This window comes from Rhopalosiphum padi, chromosome 1, assembly GCF_020882245.1.
Source record: "Rhopalosiphum padi isolate XX-2018 chromosome 1, ASM2088224v1, whole genome shotgun sequence".
In the NCBI taxonomy this organism is placed as follows: domain Eukaryota; kingdom Metazoa; phylum Arthropoda; class Insecta; order Hemiptera; family Aphididae; genus Rhopalosiphum; species Rhopalosiphum padi.
Window position 1 is genome coordinate 91,542,187 of NC_083597.1, and position 17,473 is coordinate 91,559,659.

At 26.8% G+C, this 17,473-nt stretch overlaps 2 protein-coding genes and 2 non-coding genes across 11 annotated transcripts in view; 3 read left to right on the plus strand and 1 right to left on the minus strand.

The window, feature by feature from the left end:
• LOC132929843 (aryl hydrocarbon receptor) overlaps window positions 1-1,925 on the plus strand; it is a 53,833-nt gene extending 51,908 nt beyond the window's left edge. For 5 of the 8 annotated variants that reach the window (XM_060995456.1, XM_060995448.1, XM_060995478.1 and 2 more), the window contains exon 12: window positions 559-1,925. In XM_060995456.1, the coding sequence (XP_060851439.1) occupies window positions 559-835 (277 nt within the window). In that variant the 3' untranslated portion in view covers window positions 836-1,925. The remainder of the gene's footprint in view (window positions 1-558) is intronic. The other 3 variants (XM_060995471.1, XM_060995487.1, XM_060995505.1) reach the window with 1 other exon arrangement.
• Window positions 1,926-2,190: 265 nt separating this feature from the next.
• LOC132918749 (5S ribosomal RNA) lies at window positions 2,191-2,309 on the minus strand. Its single transcript, XR_009660547.1, has one exon. It is a non-coding gene; the product is annotated as a 5S ribosomal RNA (ribosomal RNA).
• Window positions 2,310-5,322: 3,013 nt separating this feature from the next.
• LOC132918751 (5S ribosomal RNA) lies at window positions 5,323-5,441 on the plus strand. Its single transcript, XR_009660548.1, has one exon. It is a non-coding gene; the product is annotated as a 5S ribosomal RNA (ribosomal RNA).
• An 8,804-nt stretch (window positions 5,442-14,245) lies between these two features.
• On the plus strand, window positions 14,246-15,709 carry LOC132932200 (protein jagunal). Its single transcript, XM_060998462.1, has 4 exons — window positions 14,246-14,473; window positions 14,670-14,811; window positions 15,053-15,271; window positions 15,341-15,709. The coding sequence occupies exons 1-4, from the start codon at window positions 14,388-14,390 to the stop codon at window positions 15,470-15,472; spliced, it is 579 nt and encodes a 192-aa protein (XP_060854445.1). The 5' UTR covers window positions 14,246-14,387; the 3' UTR covers window positions 15,473-15,709.
• Window positions 15,710-17,473: the final 1,764 nt, after the last annotated feature.

The following is a 17,473-nucleotide window of genomic DNA, read 5'->3' on the forward strand; positions in this document are numbered from 1 at the left end:
TCTTCTAATCCGATCGCGCTGCGCATAAATCATGCTTTACCGCAATTATATGATCATTGAACACTAAACAGAATACAATTATATTTTTGATTTCTACAATAAATAACACATTTTAAATGTTATAAATTAAAATAGTTCACAGAATATTTTAAATAACAAAAATAAACGACAAAATAAAATGTTAAACAAATTTATTCAGACATTTGGAGAGTAATATTTATCTTAAATATACATAAATATTTAAATATTCAAACTTTGATTTTATGAAGTAAATCTACTGATCAAACGAAAAACGTTTTGCAGTGAGGGGGGGGGGGGGGTAAATAAATAAAAATGTAATTCACAAGTCCAGAAAAATAATCTAAAAACTATATACTTATAAAATAGCTGAGTTCGCGTATAATAGATTTTATATAAATAAACGGATATAAAGCACATAAAAATGTATCGCGTACCCATGTAGTTATAGACTAATAGACTATAGAGTATAGACAGATGATCAAAATCTCATGCATAACAATTTGTGACAATGACCACGTCGATTTGTATTGCTTTCAGCAGCAACAGCAACAACAACAACATCAACACCACCACCACCACCAACTCCACCACCAACAGCAGCAGCAGCAGCAGCAGCAACAGCAGCAGCAGCAGCAGCAGCATGGTCGATGCCTATCATCACGATCCGTACCACCACAACAATTACTATCATCTGTACAATCACACTGCTCATCACCAAACCGCTGCAATGCCAGCGCCGGCACAGTACCCGAGTCCGTCTCAGTCTCGGTTAAATCACAGGACTGCAGTCCTCTGTTGTCCATCTCGGAGGTGACCAACACGCTGTTGAACCAATGAACGGCACGCCAAAAAATAAATTAACGGTCGGGAAACCAAATATACGTCGCCCGGAGGGGTTCACCCAAATACAGTCCATCGAATATCGAAACACGTGAAGCAATCGTATACGGACACAATGACTGCCATACGTCATAATATATACATACCTATATTATATATATATAGGTAACTCTAAGTTCTCTATATTTATAAGCTCCCAAATATTCGCTAAATCTAGCTTTTCGAGGAACTCCTATACGTTTTAGCGTCGTGTACACACGGAAAGTTTTTTTTTATATCAGATGGCATTTTGATATGGTGACGAGTGATATCACCAGGAAATAACGATACGTGTACTTATCGTGATTTATTATTTACGACGGTTAAACGCGTTTCCGACGCATTACGTGATATAGGTATACTATTATAACACTGATATCATTGTTTTGTCGCCTACAATATTATAATATATTATACTGATTTTATTTTATATTATTATAAAATATTATATTATAATGTATATTACCTACTAAATAATATCATTATGAAAACAATTTCTAACTTTATATTTCTCTCCAGACTTTTACTCGTCTATTTTAATATGTAATTCATTGCACAAAAACTGATTTTTATCAAAACATGTTTTCGTAAACCACTCCCTTATATTATATTTAAAACTTATATGTTTGTCATCGTAAAATCTATCTATTTTAGTTTTATGGTTTGTTTCTGTGATACGAATAGGCTACAATAATATTATAATTTTTGTGAAAATCTATTCGCGCTGTGTTTCGTAGACGTACCTAGTTTGTATCTTTACAATAATAATTATTTTCGATCGCTTCGACATGTTTTTTCTTATCGGACAAAGATCATATGATTATAAATATTATAATATATACATGTATACTGTATACATTACATTGCTTGTAAAAATATTGTATACATAATTTACCTATCTATTATTTATCTATTGAATCTTCTCAATTTATTTATTTGTAATATTTACTTTTTTTTTTGTTATTTTTGACCCATTTGTAATTTATTTTTGTACATAATTATTTATTATAAATTATTAATTTAAAACTACCAAAGATTATTATTTTATAAAATATTATTATTGAGCAATTTCATATTGATGCAATAATTGTGTTTATAATACTAAAAATGTATTATTCTCAATCATTTAAAATTGTTTATAATCCCAAATTCCAGTTTATTACTATTCAAAAAAAATTTGCCTTGGCACTAAAATATTAATACAAATTTATCAATTTCTTTCTTCAGTAATCTAGTAACCGTATATTTTGTGGGTTATGTTAAAAATGTCTACTAAAATTAAAAAAAAAATGCCAACGGCACGTAGTGTTCCCAAGCGGTCACCCATCCAAGTACTAACTACGCCCGACGTTGCTTAACTTCAGTGATCGGACGAGAACTGGTGTATTCAACGTGGTATGGTCGTTGGCGATTGGCTTTAGTTATTTTATTTTATTTAAATATGAAATGTCATGTTTATTATTTATATAAAATATAATAAATAAACCATAACTCGTCAGATATGGATTAAATAATAATATAGTATATACTATACACTTATTATTAAATGGATGTTATCACTTACAAACAACGTCTACAGTCTACAATACACATAGTGACAACTAACAATGTGACATATTATTATTGTAATATTGTCATACTATACAAATATATACTATAGTTTATAGGTATTTAAGTGATGAGCGTATCTTCTTATTTTATTACCTTTGTTATTAAGATTGTAAAAGATTGTTGTACGTATTTCAGGTTTGATAAAATTTTCCTTGAGACCCACGTTTTATTGCTATTTTGTGTATAAAAAAAATAATCACTGATTATTAAATCATAGTAAATTAGCAAGTTTTATTTGAATTCCTATCCGGCTATCCCTCAGTATTGTTATTTCACTTATTTGTTATTATTCCCAATTGTAATTTTAGCTCTACGTTTTGTGGATAAATCTATTGGCTATTGCTAATAAGGAAATTAATAACCCGCAGAAAGCTAAATTCACATTGACTATAAGTCAATATAACGTATAACGGTATTCAAACAGTTAATAGCTGTATACCTCTATATATAGATCTATCTTTCCTTCGTGACATTTTTTTAGCAATTGTTCTCAACCAATTACAGGTTTGGAGTTTTGGACTGTTTTTGAGCCCATTATTACTTTTAGAGTAGGATGGGCTGGATGTAATCATCACAAAATGTTATTGTTTTACGAAATATTATTTATTTTATATAATATATATATACCTAGGTAAATTATTTTATATTTACACAATATATATAATATACCTGAATATTTACAATGTATGTGTGTACTCTGTGTTATATGAGAGTTCAAGGAGAAATTAAAAAAATCACACATCAATAAAAAAAAGTTATCTCTTTTAACTTAAGATTGCCATATAAGATACAACCCGGTTTTTCCGGAACACTACCGGTATTTAACCAAATATCCAGGTGACAATAATTTTTCCCCGTTTTAAAATACCGATTTTCAATTGGGAGAAAACATTATCGTCCTAATATTATAGTGATAACAAAAAAGTTGAATTTAGTTTTATTTTACCGGGTTCAAATGCAGCTGTGGTCCTGTGGAACGAGTATTTTCACTCATGGACAAATTCAAGAACGGTAGAAGCTTTACTATTATAAAAACATCATAATACATAATAATAATATATAATAAATTATACGAATATATTACGAAGACTAATCAATGAATTATTATTACATTTGTTTAATTTTTTTTTTTATTGACAGCCGTAAAATTTGATTGAAAACGAATGTAAGCCATAATTTATAAAATAATATGAATAATAGGTTTTCGAATAATATTTTTTGCATACTGCATACATAATACATTATTTAAAAAAATGTAATGATTAAAATAAATAAATATTACTTCTATACATGTTCATCCAAAATGTCTCGGGATCAGGAAAATATAATCTGATAATCCTATATATTGTCCCTATTTTAACTTTATATTATTATTAAAGATATGTATAGGTATGTATAATATATACATTAGTACATTACATATTAATATATCGTATATGTAAATAAAAAATGTTATATCCCATGAAAATATCCCAAATATACATATTCCTCTGCACAGCGAAATTATACGTATCTATGCCAGTAAATGGGTGAATGAAGATATATAAATAAGTAAAAATTTATACTAATCTATATACGATAGCTAAATAAATTTTCAACTGAACATTTGAAAATAAACGAGTACGATTTATGTTACCAATGTTACTCTGTTTTATACGATATTAAAAACACGGTGCTGGCATAATCGCATAACAATAGGATATTATACCTAGTTGAAATGTGCCCGATGACACAAATTGTGATGGGGCGCAAATTTTGATTCAAAAGTGGTAGATAATAGGTATTCTTATAATTAATATTCTTCCTTCAAAACAACATTTTTTCATTATATTATGATGTAAATTCATTGTTCAACAAATAAAAAAAATATATCTAATAATATTATAATAATATTTCGTTTACCGCGGCGGACGCGGTAAATTAAAATTTCCTAGGGTAGCAAAACCTTAGGCCAGCCCTGCATTCTAAAAACAATTGTATTGGAAAAAGTTTCAGTAAACTAAAAAAAATAATTTCAAATGATGATTCAGAATGATTTCTAATGATAGTTAGAAGAAACTATCGATGAATTCATCAGCTTTAAAGAAAAGAGAAAGTTTAAAATTTACATTGTAATATAGGTAATAACCAAAAAGAGTATAATGTACCTATAAATTATATATCCATAAAAAATAAATAAAAATAAAGGTTAAAAAATATGATTACATAAATTTTTTGAATAGTAAAAAGATGTATTTTTCTAAGTTGGCCCCGGTGCGCTAGTCTTCCTACGCTACTTTATAAACATATAATAAATTGTAGGATACCACAAAATTTAGATTATATACGTATAGGTACGTTTAATACATGTAAAAACCTATTAAACCAGATCAAGAAAAAATTTCGGGGGGGGGGGGTCTGAACTCTAAACCCCCCTGGCTACGGCCGTAGTTCTATTGATTCTAGATTATCTGAATGAATTAAACCAATTAATAAAATAACCAAAAAAACGTGTATTATAGATTTATACAAGTCACAAGATAAGTACGTTACATACTATTAGCCATTTGCCATACAAAATCATCATAAAGTATATACATGTAATCACGTAAATGTAGTCTAAAGTAAATTAAAGGTGAAAACGACATTATTATAAAATTATTTTAATAAATGTATTTATTTAAAGTTTAAATTCAAACAAATATTTCACTTATTTTAGTACTAAATAATAATTATCTCTCATATTGTCATATTAGTCATTCATTGTATAAACAAAGTTAATGAAGTCCATAATTATAAAATTTAAATAAAATAAAATAACCAAAACCAATCGCCAACGACCATACCACGTTGAATACACCAGTTCTCGTCCGATCACTGAAGTTAAGCAACGTCGGGCGTAGTTAGTACTTGGATGGGTGACCGCTTGGGAACACTACGTGCCGTTGGCATTTTTTTTTTTAATTTTAGTAGACATTTTTAACATAACCCACAAAATATACGGTTACTAGATTACTGAAGAAAGAAATTGATAAATTTGTATTAATATTTTAGTGCCAAGGCAAATTTTTTTTTAATACTAATGAGTGGTAAATTGGAATTTTGTATTTTTTATAACTTCTATCATTGATTATAAATAGTATTTATAACATAAAATCATATTAGATATACAAAATTCATCGAATCACAAGAAACTTTACACAAACTCCAGTTACCTTTAAAATAAAGTAATACTTTTTTAATAATGTTAGAGATACATCATAGTTTTTGTATCAATAATATAAGCAAAAAATAAAACAAAAAATGTAGTAACTTATTAGTTATAGGTATTAGATATTAGTTATTACTATTACTTACTAATATACGTATTAAGTAATAATAGTAATATGCCAGTGCCATAATAATGGTAATATATCAAACCTGACTATTGGAGCTATGATAAATTTAGTTATTTATCCAATAATTTATAAAGGATAAAAGGACCTAATTTAATTAAACCTACCTTGGTAAAATAGTTTTGTTTATTTCAACCCTAGAAGAGTACCTGTACGTGCTCGGTTATTTAAGTCTTCACTAGACCTGAAACAAGTATAAAAAGATTATAAAAATTTAGTTTAGGTATATTATAAATTATAACTAATTATATAATTTAAATTTAAAATGTTACGTGCATTATAAGATGTTATATGGTTGTATTATTATTATTATTATTATTAGGGCTAGGAATGTAATACCCTATAAAACCCTAAACAATGCCCTTAAAAAATGATTTAACGCACTAAAAATTCTAACGAAAGCACTAAAACATACAAATAAATTGTTTTTATTTTTAATGAATTTAGTTGGTATACCGTATACATTTTAAATAATATTTGATTAAATTAATTAAATTGAAATAAAATAAATTAAAATAATTTTTCCATAGGCTAAACTTCAACTAGGATTTATTTTAACCTGAAAAAACAATTAGGTATTTCCATATATATTTTTTTAACTATTTTGTACCTACTTTTTATTGTTTTTTAAACAAAAAAATATATATATATATTTATATAAAACTCGTATTAGCGTGTAAGATCTTAAAATAAAATTTCAAGTTTGAATTTTGGACCCGAAAACTCCAATAATGCCCTAAAAGATGAAGAAACGTTATAATCAAAAATTGTCAAAAAATGCAAAATAAATTTTCTTATTCTCATTCAAAAGTACACGTTACGGATTTGTGAACAGGCGAGCATCGTAAAATATACAGCAACCTCTGAAAAAAATGAAAAGTGCATCGAAATCCTAACCCTAATCATTATTAATATATAAAATCAATGTAATATTATATTAACTTCGAAATTATACAACTATAAAAGAATAATAATAATATATTCAGATAACTTCATTATATGAAAGCAGATTTTGGCGATTTTTGCTCTTAAAGTTGTAATTCAATTAATTCAAAATACAATTAAATTGTTTGAACAATCCTACTACACCTACGACTTACACTCAAACTACAGGTTCCTTCGCTTGATATGTGTAGAACTCTGGACGATGACACGAGTGTAACAAATGAAGATAGCGTAGTCTAGAATACGAATTCTCGGCGCATCATAGAGATATACGCTGCGTGCGTGCATGCAGCAAGACGTACGTAACGTTAAATTAAATTTCTCGCGTGCACTATTTTATTACGCCGTATTTCAAAAACTGCAAACAATTTAACATCTATCATTTTGTGTACCAACGTCTTACCCTCAGATCACGGTCGTGTATGTCGGTCCGTTTGGAACGCCGTTTTTGTTTTAAACACGAAAACGCGACCAAGCAATTATTATTACACTACAACACTAGGCAAACTATTACTAACCACGCAAAAATGGACAACAAAATTATTACAACATCAAACCACGATTATGTTTATTATATTTATAAAAGCAAAATACAAATATCGGAATTGGAAAATCGTAAAACAACTACCCGAACACGCATCCCACTTTTTATATATAGGTACCTATATTTTGCTGTAATACCGTGGTATACAGAGGAGTACGGTTATTGTAGCGGAAACATTTTACGACAAAAAGACGAAATGTCAAAACGGCGATTAACTTGATGACGGTGAACGTAAAAGTGATTAATAATATATTGAATAATATTAAGGTATAATGTATGAATGTATAATTTATAACGGTATATTTACCTGTTTCCGACAAAACGATAGACATTTCCTTGTTCTGCTTATGACATTAAATGTTATTTTATGATATTATAATATAACAATAATACTATAGTCTATAACTGTTTTTTCCTACATTCTTTTATCATTATACAGTTCACGAAAAATTAATTAACATAATCGTTTTTACATAATTTTAACGAACTTTGTTGAAGTTTAAACTTATAGGTATAATTATAAAAAAAATGAATTTTTAATATTTTTTAATTGGGTTAAGAACATGATGTAAATATTATGAGGAACCAAAAATTATTTTTGTTATTAATTTTTACTCGTGATCAAACATTCCTCATACATAAATTGAAATTTTTTCTGTTTAATTTAATTATTTATTTATTTTTATGTATTCATGATTGTCTAATCAAATTAGTTAAAATTATTACCAATTACTAACTGTTGACAAAAATCTGTCAACGTTATAAATATAATTATTGTTCATTATTATTGTAATCATATTTAGGAGTCAAAAAGTCTCAACGATAACAACAACGTCATCTTCTGTTGTTATTTTAAATTTCAAAACACGTAAATAATGAGAATCAACCGTATATCCTTTATCCGCTAGATAGCTCTGTACTATACGGTTTTTCTCATTTTTTCGATGACTTACTTTTTATTCAACAAACGTTTTTTATAGTGTTTTTGAACGGTGGGTTTAAACCATAATTATATAGTTGTACTCGTAAGTCATAATATGTATGTATCTACATTAATATAATTATATAAATATTAATGTCTATACTCTATAGTATTATTATTCACATAATACATTTTCGTTAAACTGTGTACTTCAGTGTTAGGTACTATATTCGATATCTATGATTTATTTTTATTATTATTATTTATACTTTATCTAACATTTGAAATTTTAAAGTAAAATGCATTAGTTGTTTTTTACCGTTTCGTTTTTTTGTAGGTAGTAGCTAATAAAGTTTCAGGAAAGTATTGCTAAAAATATCACTAATTTACAATTTCTTTATTTACTTGCATATTTTTAACATTAAATTATAGGGGGCAATGGGCAAAATCAAATGTTGTTGGCATTTGCCTACTTTACCCCCCCCCCCTTATGGTGAACACACTAGTACACAAAAGTATATAGTTTTCAAGTAGTGAAAAATTTAAAATAGAAACTTACTTCCCAATAATAGATACATTGAAACTCAGTTGTAAATCATACAAATCAATAAAAAAACTGTAAGGATTTTTCTTCAACTTAAAAATTTGGAGACAAAGAAATACAAATCCATTGTAAACCATTTGTGGAATTTTATCATGTAGACATTAATGAAAATAGATTAATTAACAATTTTAGAATGTATACACTTAAAAGCGTATCTATCGGGACTTGAAATTTATGAATTCAGTATTTCTAGTAGATATAAATGTTTAAAATCAAATAGACTAAAAGAAACGTTTCCAAATATAATAATATCTTTCAGAATCTTTTTATGAACGATGATAACTAACTGCTATGTAATGGAGAACGTTCATTTTCTAAGTTAAATTTAATTAAAGAAGAGCTTAAAGTACCATGAGCCAGAAACGGTTAAACTCCATATCACATTAATAAACATAGAACATGAACTACCATCAAGTGTAGATTATGAAAATGTTACAGAAGAGTTTGCGAATGAAAAAGCTAAGAAGAAACCAATAAAGAGTATTCAATAATTGAAAAATTTATATGAATACTTTATTATGAAAATTATTTTAGTTTTTATTTAATGAATTACATTTATTTTTTAACCCTAAAATATATTAGTTGATGTATTTTTTTAAATTATAATAAACAATAACAAACAATACTAAGACAAGTAACAGAAATTTAAACAAAAATGCACTTTTTACTGAAAAGTATAATACTTACTTAATAAATAAATAATAATACATTATGTATTAAAAAATATCATAATTTATAAAGCCTCCAAAATATGTTGGGCCTGGGCCCCAAAAAAACCTTAAGACGACTCTGCTCACCTCTAAAAATTTTAGAATATATTGTCTCGCTATACGTAAGTTTTAATGTGTATAGACTGCATAATGCAGGCAGTGCATAGAGTATGAGATAGTGCAGCGTTTCCCAAATAGTGGGTTGCTAGTTTGCGACGCACTACCGCGCAGGCCACGAAAATATAATAATAATAATACCAGGTCACAGAATTATTAAAATTCTTATATTAAATTTTGTTATTAATCGTTTTGTTATAACTTGAAATTTTGAGTAAAAATAAATTCATTTATAGTTTATACGAATAACTATTATTTACAACATAAGTTTTCAACACTGTTCCTGAAAAATAAATACTCTGTATTGGTTGGAAATCGAACCAGATTTAAGCATTAAATTAACGTCCTTTCCAGTACCATATATATAGTAGACTATTAAAGGCGTATACAAACTAAACTAATTCCCTAAGTTTTGGATTCATGCATAATACTTTATGCGAGTACCTACGAACTACCATAAAACAATAATGCGTCAGTACTCAGTGGGCAGAAAATGAAAAATACCAAGTATACATTTTCTGTACCTACTTTTACAATTTTTATATTAATTATAACTCGTGAATTTTAGTTTTATCTGATCATTTTAAATTTACTTATACTAATTTATTTTATTGTACCTACCATTGATTATTATTTTAAAAATTAATATTGAATCACATCATATATTATAATACATTGCTTATTATTCAATGACTCAAGTTTAACCATTAATAATAACTTATGGATGCAGCGTTAGTGTAATAAAATCTGTAAGGCAGCATCGTTGCACCTATTTTTATTCGTATGATTAAATGTTAGTTTCTTTATTCTCAGGAGCTTCTGTGCGAGTGATAACCATCGTTTCTCTCTACACTATATTGGCCAAAAACCGTATGTTTAGTGATACTAGGAATTCTATATATATATATATATATATATATCAATGTGAGTTTAACATACTTAAAAACCTTTACGAAGACATAGGCTTCCAAATATCACAGACGACCTCTTCTTTTAATGCCTTTTTTAGGGTTTTAAAGATGGACAAATAAATTTAACGTTTTAATATAATTTATCAAACTCCTTCATTATATAATATACTATTTATAAATATATATACAAATTTACTTAAATATATTTTTGTGTTATGTACAAATATGTAAAATGTAATGGCCACAATAGCTAAAATTGTTTTAGATTATAATTAAAACAAAATAATGTATAATTACTTTGATGGTCCAGTTTCATTTCCCTTTTAAAAAAGGTTAGACTCAATAGGTTGGTGACCAAATATATTATTACCGAATAACAACATATCCTAATTTTGTACATTTATACCACTCATCGTGATTCGTCATTCGTGAGTAGTGAACGTATTTCGATTTTCAGCCACGACTTAACAACCATGCTTGTTCTCCCCAACTCATAAGACCGGTTTCAGTTTTTATATTATGCTATAGACATTTTATTTATATAGTTGCTTGAAGCAACTATTAGCAGCGGCACATTTTTCCACACCCGGAACTGACCCGTACACCCATACGGCCATACCTCACTGGCGGGCTGCATCAAAGGCGACGTTTCTTCTCGTACACTCCTGGTACCGAATTATGGATTTTTAAATTATTTTTATGCAGTAAACGGGTTTATTTATTGACTTAACCGGAAAAAACGGACCGACGACATTGGAATATCCTTAGTTGCCTATACATTACGCCGCATGATTACTATTGAACAATTTAAATTTATAATAGTATAATATCTTATATGATATATACTAAAGTAGTATAGTGTCTGTACCTAGATATAGATATAAGGCTCCTTATCTGAAAGTGTCGGGACATTGAAGTAACTTATAAAGTTCATAATCATTACTTATCAGTCATTTGTCCTCTTTTTATTAGCCAATAGATAATACTAATTATTGACATATCTAATAAGAAAAAATACACCATATACTAGAAAAATATGTTATTACTTATTATAATTAATAATTAATATAATACATTGTAAAAATGTACGTATTAACTATTTAGGTACTCATTATTTTTCTTCTAATTATTTATAGATTTCCGTTATCTTGTCTAAATAAATGTATTAATGTATATAAATATATAATAAATATTATACACATACAAAATCTTATTTATTTTAAAGGAATAATTATAAATATTGATGAATTTATTTTTAAATAAAATTAATAATCTGTTATAATAATTTAAATACTTTTATAATTATACATAATAAGGAAATAATGTTGAAATACGAGATAATCTACTTAAAATGTATTTATTGTGAATTGTGATATAAGTACAATTACTTGAATCCAAAAATAAACAATGCAATCTTATCTTATGAGATCATTGGCATCTTAAAATTTGTATTTTTAACAGTTTTTTATTTTTAAAAGAAATAAACAATCTGTACCCTGGGGTACAATAATAATATGTGCTATTTTACAGTGATATTGAGATACTTATTTTTAACCATAAATATTTAGATATGAATTTTACTTATGTTTTTATAGTAACTTGAAAATTATTATTTATTTTAGTATAACAAAAAATAATAATTCATTTGTATTCCAATAGTTCATAGAAATATACTGCAAGCCCATACATATGTATTAATTTAATTAAATGTGAAAATAAAATAAAATGTATATGTATAACATAATAAAGAACATAATGTAATTTAGACACTTAAGATTAATACTTTTTGTTATACTCGCATGTGTTGTCTCTGTCTCACTAACGTAGGTACATCATAGCAAATTTGCGTTGGTTCAGCTGCAGAACACATTTTGTGATATTGTTAGCTTAGAGTAAATTTACCTATTATCAAAATGAAAGGTAAGAATATTATCTACTATCTAGAACAGCCATACTTAACCTTTTATTTTATTTGGGCCACATAAAATATTTTAAAATAATACGCGGGCCGCAAGTCAAATTGAATGGAACGGAAATTAAAAAAAAAAAACTAAAAATAAATTTATATATTGTGTATATTGTATAACATTTGAAAATGTATTATAAAAAAAATTAAATGAAATATTTATTCTAAATTAGTGTGAATTTTGATATTGAGATTTGAGATAGTTATCCTTAAATCCATAATCATCCTTATCGCAACTGCGTGCGACACACTTTGATTGTTTTGTTATATTTTATATTTATAATAATATTAGTTTTGAAATTTATATTTTTTTATCAATTCAAAGAGTTCGGTTCGGGCCACATATAAATCGTTGAAGGGCCGCAGTTTGAGTATCGCTGATCTAGAAAATGTCATATGATTTTATTAATATTATTGTTTTAAAGTAAGTTACAGCTGTCCTATGTAAAGTACTAAAATATTACAACTTTAAAATGTTCATAAAGCATATACTGTCAAAGATCAAACTTTAATAATATTCGATAAGTCGATAACACGACGTTTAATTATAAGAATCTTGCAAACCTATTCCAAACTTGGCAAACTTATAATAGGCACTTACCTACTTTATAGCAAACAAATATTAATGGTTCTATTTTAACATTTTTAAAAAGGTTCACACGCGAGAATAAATTGTTAATTTACAAAGTTATTATAAAATCAGTGTGGACTTATGGTATAATTGGTATATCCAAATATCAGGCTCCGCTAAACCCTCAAACTTGAGAATTATTTGAGTTTTTCAGTCATATGGACCTTTGTCAAATCGATTTCGCTCCATGATATATCAAACACGTCAATCTTCATAACTCATAATGATCTAAAAATCTCAATACTATCTCAATTATCCTCTCATTCTACTCAGTGCTAATCCACAATAAAAATCCACTAATCATCGACTCGCTTCCCGTGTAATTCCAGACAATTCCAAAGAAAATTGAAACAGTCTTGACCTAGATACCTGCAGCTTATTTGATCTGTCTGGTGGTACTATATACTGATCACTGAGTACTTTACCGACCTTTAAATTCTCGTTGGTAAAGTGATATTGTGTTCCGCGGGATAATTTGTTCCCTTTTGAGACATTTTGTTCCGTTTTTGGATTTTTTGTTTCGCGATTGATTTATTAATTTGAGAAAGGAACAAAATGTCCGCGGAACAAAGTATCCCAACACCATCAGCCTATGTGTAAATAATAAATGTACGGTTTTTATTTACTAATAAATTGATATATTTATTCCAATAAAAAAACTAAAAATCATTAAAATTTTTAAATATTCAAATTATTGACTAGGTAGTTCAAGTTCACGTTCAACTATTATAATTGTATGACCCTTAACTATAAGTGGTTCAAATGTTGTAGGCGCCAAAGCCAAACCATGCCAAATAACCAACATATACATGTCCACTTTAGTATAATGTACTCTAAAATCTAAGTAGCTTTGCCCAATGCTAGCACAAAAATAATTCTGTAAAATACGGGACTAAAATTAAATAAAAATTGTATAAAAAATAGTTTATAGTTATCACTAGCTACACTCTGACGCTAGCAAACAGCTGCTCATGCAAATTAAATTTAGGTTAAGAATTCGCTGTTATCACTAAGCAGTACCGATTACCCGACCACTTTGGCAGTTTTATTTTTGAGAATGTAGCTCAATGTATTTTGATATTTTATTTGAGTGAAAATTATTCTTATGTAACAGTTTTTTTACTTTTTAGTAAAACAAAACAAACCAATATAATGTCGTCAAAGGGCCCAACAATTGCTGGCTCGGACGGCTCAGATTTTTCTCATCGTCAAAAAGTTGCTGATCACTACAAAATCAGGTACTTTCTACTTCTGTATAAAAATATACATTTATTATATTCTAAAATCTGCATGAAAAATAGCACAAACTAATAGTTTAATATTAAAAATAATATTTTCATATACTCCAATTAATCAATTTTGTTTTAAAAAATATTAATAAACTTTTTAATAAATTATTAAAAATATTTATTTAATAATTGATTTTAATTTTAGTGTTCAAAACAAAAGTCGACTTAAATACTGTATACTATTTCACTATATTCTATTCTTTCTTATGGGTGCAAAATTATGCCCAGATGTTTTGGATAGATTGGATATATTTGTATTAGAAATTGAAGAACTTGAAATTCCTAAGGTAATAACATTAAAGAATAGAATAATTTCTTATTGAGTGTAATTTATAATATTGAACTATAAAAACTATTTATTATTATAATTTATAATACTGAATAACATAAAATATTTTATATTTTAATTTATAATACTGAATAATAAAAACTATTTTATACAGTAATTTATAATATTATTAGTATACATCTTCATTTTCTGAGACACTTTGTTGTATATAAAAAGGTAAATATTATTTATTATTTCAGCCATTACTTTGGGAATATTTATGGTGTTTGAGTTTACCAGCATCTTTTCTGGCATTACGTGCAATTAAGCATAATTGTATAAAAAATATTTCCTTTTACATAAAATGGATTATTTCATTCGGTGTTTTACCAGTAGTCTATGGCTTTTTTATTTATCTTCCAGAAGTTTATACTTTTATAACAAAAAGTCCCTCAACTGAATCTATTCAACTGTGGCGGGTAAGTATCATGCTATAGAATTAAACTAATAACTATTTATTTGTATTTACTATATTTTTTCAATTTCAGAACTTCCCTTATGGTATACTTTGGTATATATTTATTGCTATAGCAGTTCAAATTCACGGATTCTCAATATACTTTGCACTAAACTTGAAAAATGCATGGACGGCCAGGGGTACTGCTCAAAAGAAGAAATAAATGAGTTGCTTTGAAAAATCATGGTGATCTGGGATAGTGTAAATACTATGGATTATAACTGTACAATATATGTTTACAATTTTATGAATATGTAAACTATGAGAACTGCGTAATTGTTTTAATTAAACTGAATTAATATAGTTAATTAACGGTATGAAAAAATATATTTTTGTAGTTTATTTGTGCTACATAAATTGTTTTCTTGTTGATTTAATATAAAATTTACAAGATTGAAAATCTGTACATTTTTTTATAACTTTATAAGTGATTTTGTTAATTATAAATACTGAAAATTATTTTTCACCCTATTTTATTCATTGATTTTTATACAATGGGTTCATATTTATAGATTTTTATAATTAGTTGAAATTAATAGTTAAACATTTTCAAAGAGTTATCTAATCTATTTTGTTGTTTCATAAATTAAACATAAAATATTTTGTATAAATACAGGTTAGGCATATAACCTGTACAAATATTATGTGGATAAATAAATAATTGTTGTAGAACCATTCAGTTAATTAAATAATTAAAAATATTTTCTTTCAGTCAATATTTTTTTATTCAGTAAAAGTATTTTAAAACTAATATTCTATGTTTAATATTTATATAAACATAAAATATATGATATAACATAAACAATTCCTAATAATATTGAAAATAATAAATTATTTTTACTATTCAAAATGCCAAATGCACATTTTTAGTTTCCTTATTTTTATACTATATAAATAAAAACTGAAATTTGTGGGGATGGATTATTTCACATTTTTATTTTTACAAAAAAAAATGTTAAGTTTTTTACGTTAAAACAATATTGAGGTTAATAATATAAGACTGTACTTACTGTCTTTATATACTATGAAATATAATGGGTAATTTTATTTAAATTGAAAATACTTATAATAGGTTTATTAATAAACAATTTTAATATACAAGTGTGAAGTGAAGTATAGTTTAAATGGTATGGTTTAAAATTATTTGTATATTTTCATACACAAATATTGAATTATTTGTATTACAGACTTATAATTAATGTTGATTAGAAGTTTGTGTTAATTTTTGAACATTCATTCAAATCAATACTGATAATACGTAATATTGATTATTGTTTATAGTTAACACAAAATTAATTCACCATTGTATACTATTTTTATCATAATTATATCATTTATAATTGCCTTTATCTATTTATATGATCTATTATATTGTATTTTATTTTTATTCTTCGACTAGATTTAAAAATTATAATATCGTGTAACTTTGTAAGTTGTCCCTTCTTTCAAACCATGTGGTGTAAAGCATGTAAATAGATTATTGTCTTAGACGAGTACCACGTATTTGGTGGGTACACAAGCATGAATTATAATAAAAAATTTAATATTATGATTTAGACACCTATCACGGCAATAGATACTATTATCATTGATTTTAGAATATTAGATTAAATGAGAAAATTTAATGTGATGAGTAGTAACTACTCTTATCGAAAAAAATATTGTCATTTTTACGTATAATTATAGTTCAGGTTGTTGTCCTCATAGGTAAATTAATTTCTCAAAAAAAAAAAGAAATATCGAATAATTAATCACGTCATCGATATATTTTATTATTATACGTAATAAATATAATAATGTAATGTCTCGAGATGTTGGCCATCGATGATTTTGAGAACAAATAGAAAAGAGAGAGGTATAACTGCACGACAGGTATTCTGACGAAAATGTTCGTACAAAGCGTATATTATGTTTTATAGTAGTAATAACATAATGTGATGTGTAGATCGACCTGTGCGGGTTTTGTACGCCGGCAATGACGATAAAAATAATAATAACGAACGACGTTTGTCATCGTGTCGTTACAACTGGGGGAAAGGAGTGAAAAAATTTCGGCTGTCTAATGAAAAATGGCAACAGCACTCGGGGAACGCGCCTGCTGTTGCGACGAGCATGTAACGTCATTACTCGCACGACGACGGCGATATTGCAATGCTTGTGCGTG

Excerpts from the sequence above, each read along its gene's own strand:
- LOC132932200 (XM_060998462.1), top strand. The coding sequence starts at position 14,388 with ATGTCGTCAAAGGGCCCAACAATTGCTGGCTCGGACGGCTCAGATTTT. Across the intron at positions 14,812-15,052 it reads AAGAACTTGAAATTCCTAAG|CCATTACTTTGGGAATATTT; the intron begins GTAATAACATTA and ends TTATTATTTCAG. Across the intron at positions 15,272-15,340 it reads AATCTATTCAACTGTGGCGG|AACTTCCCTTATGGTATACT; the intron begins GTAAGTATCATG and ends TTTCAATTTCAG.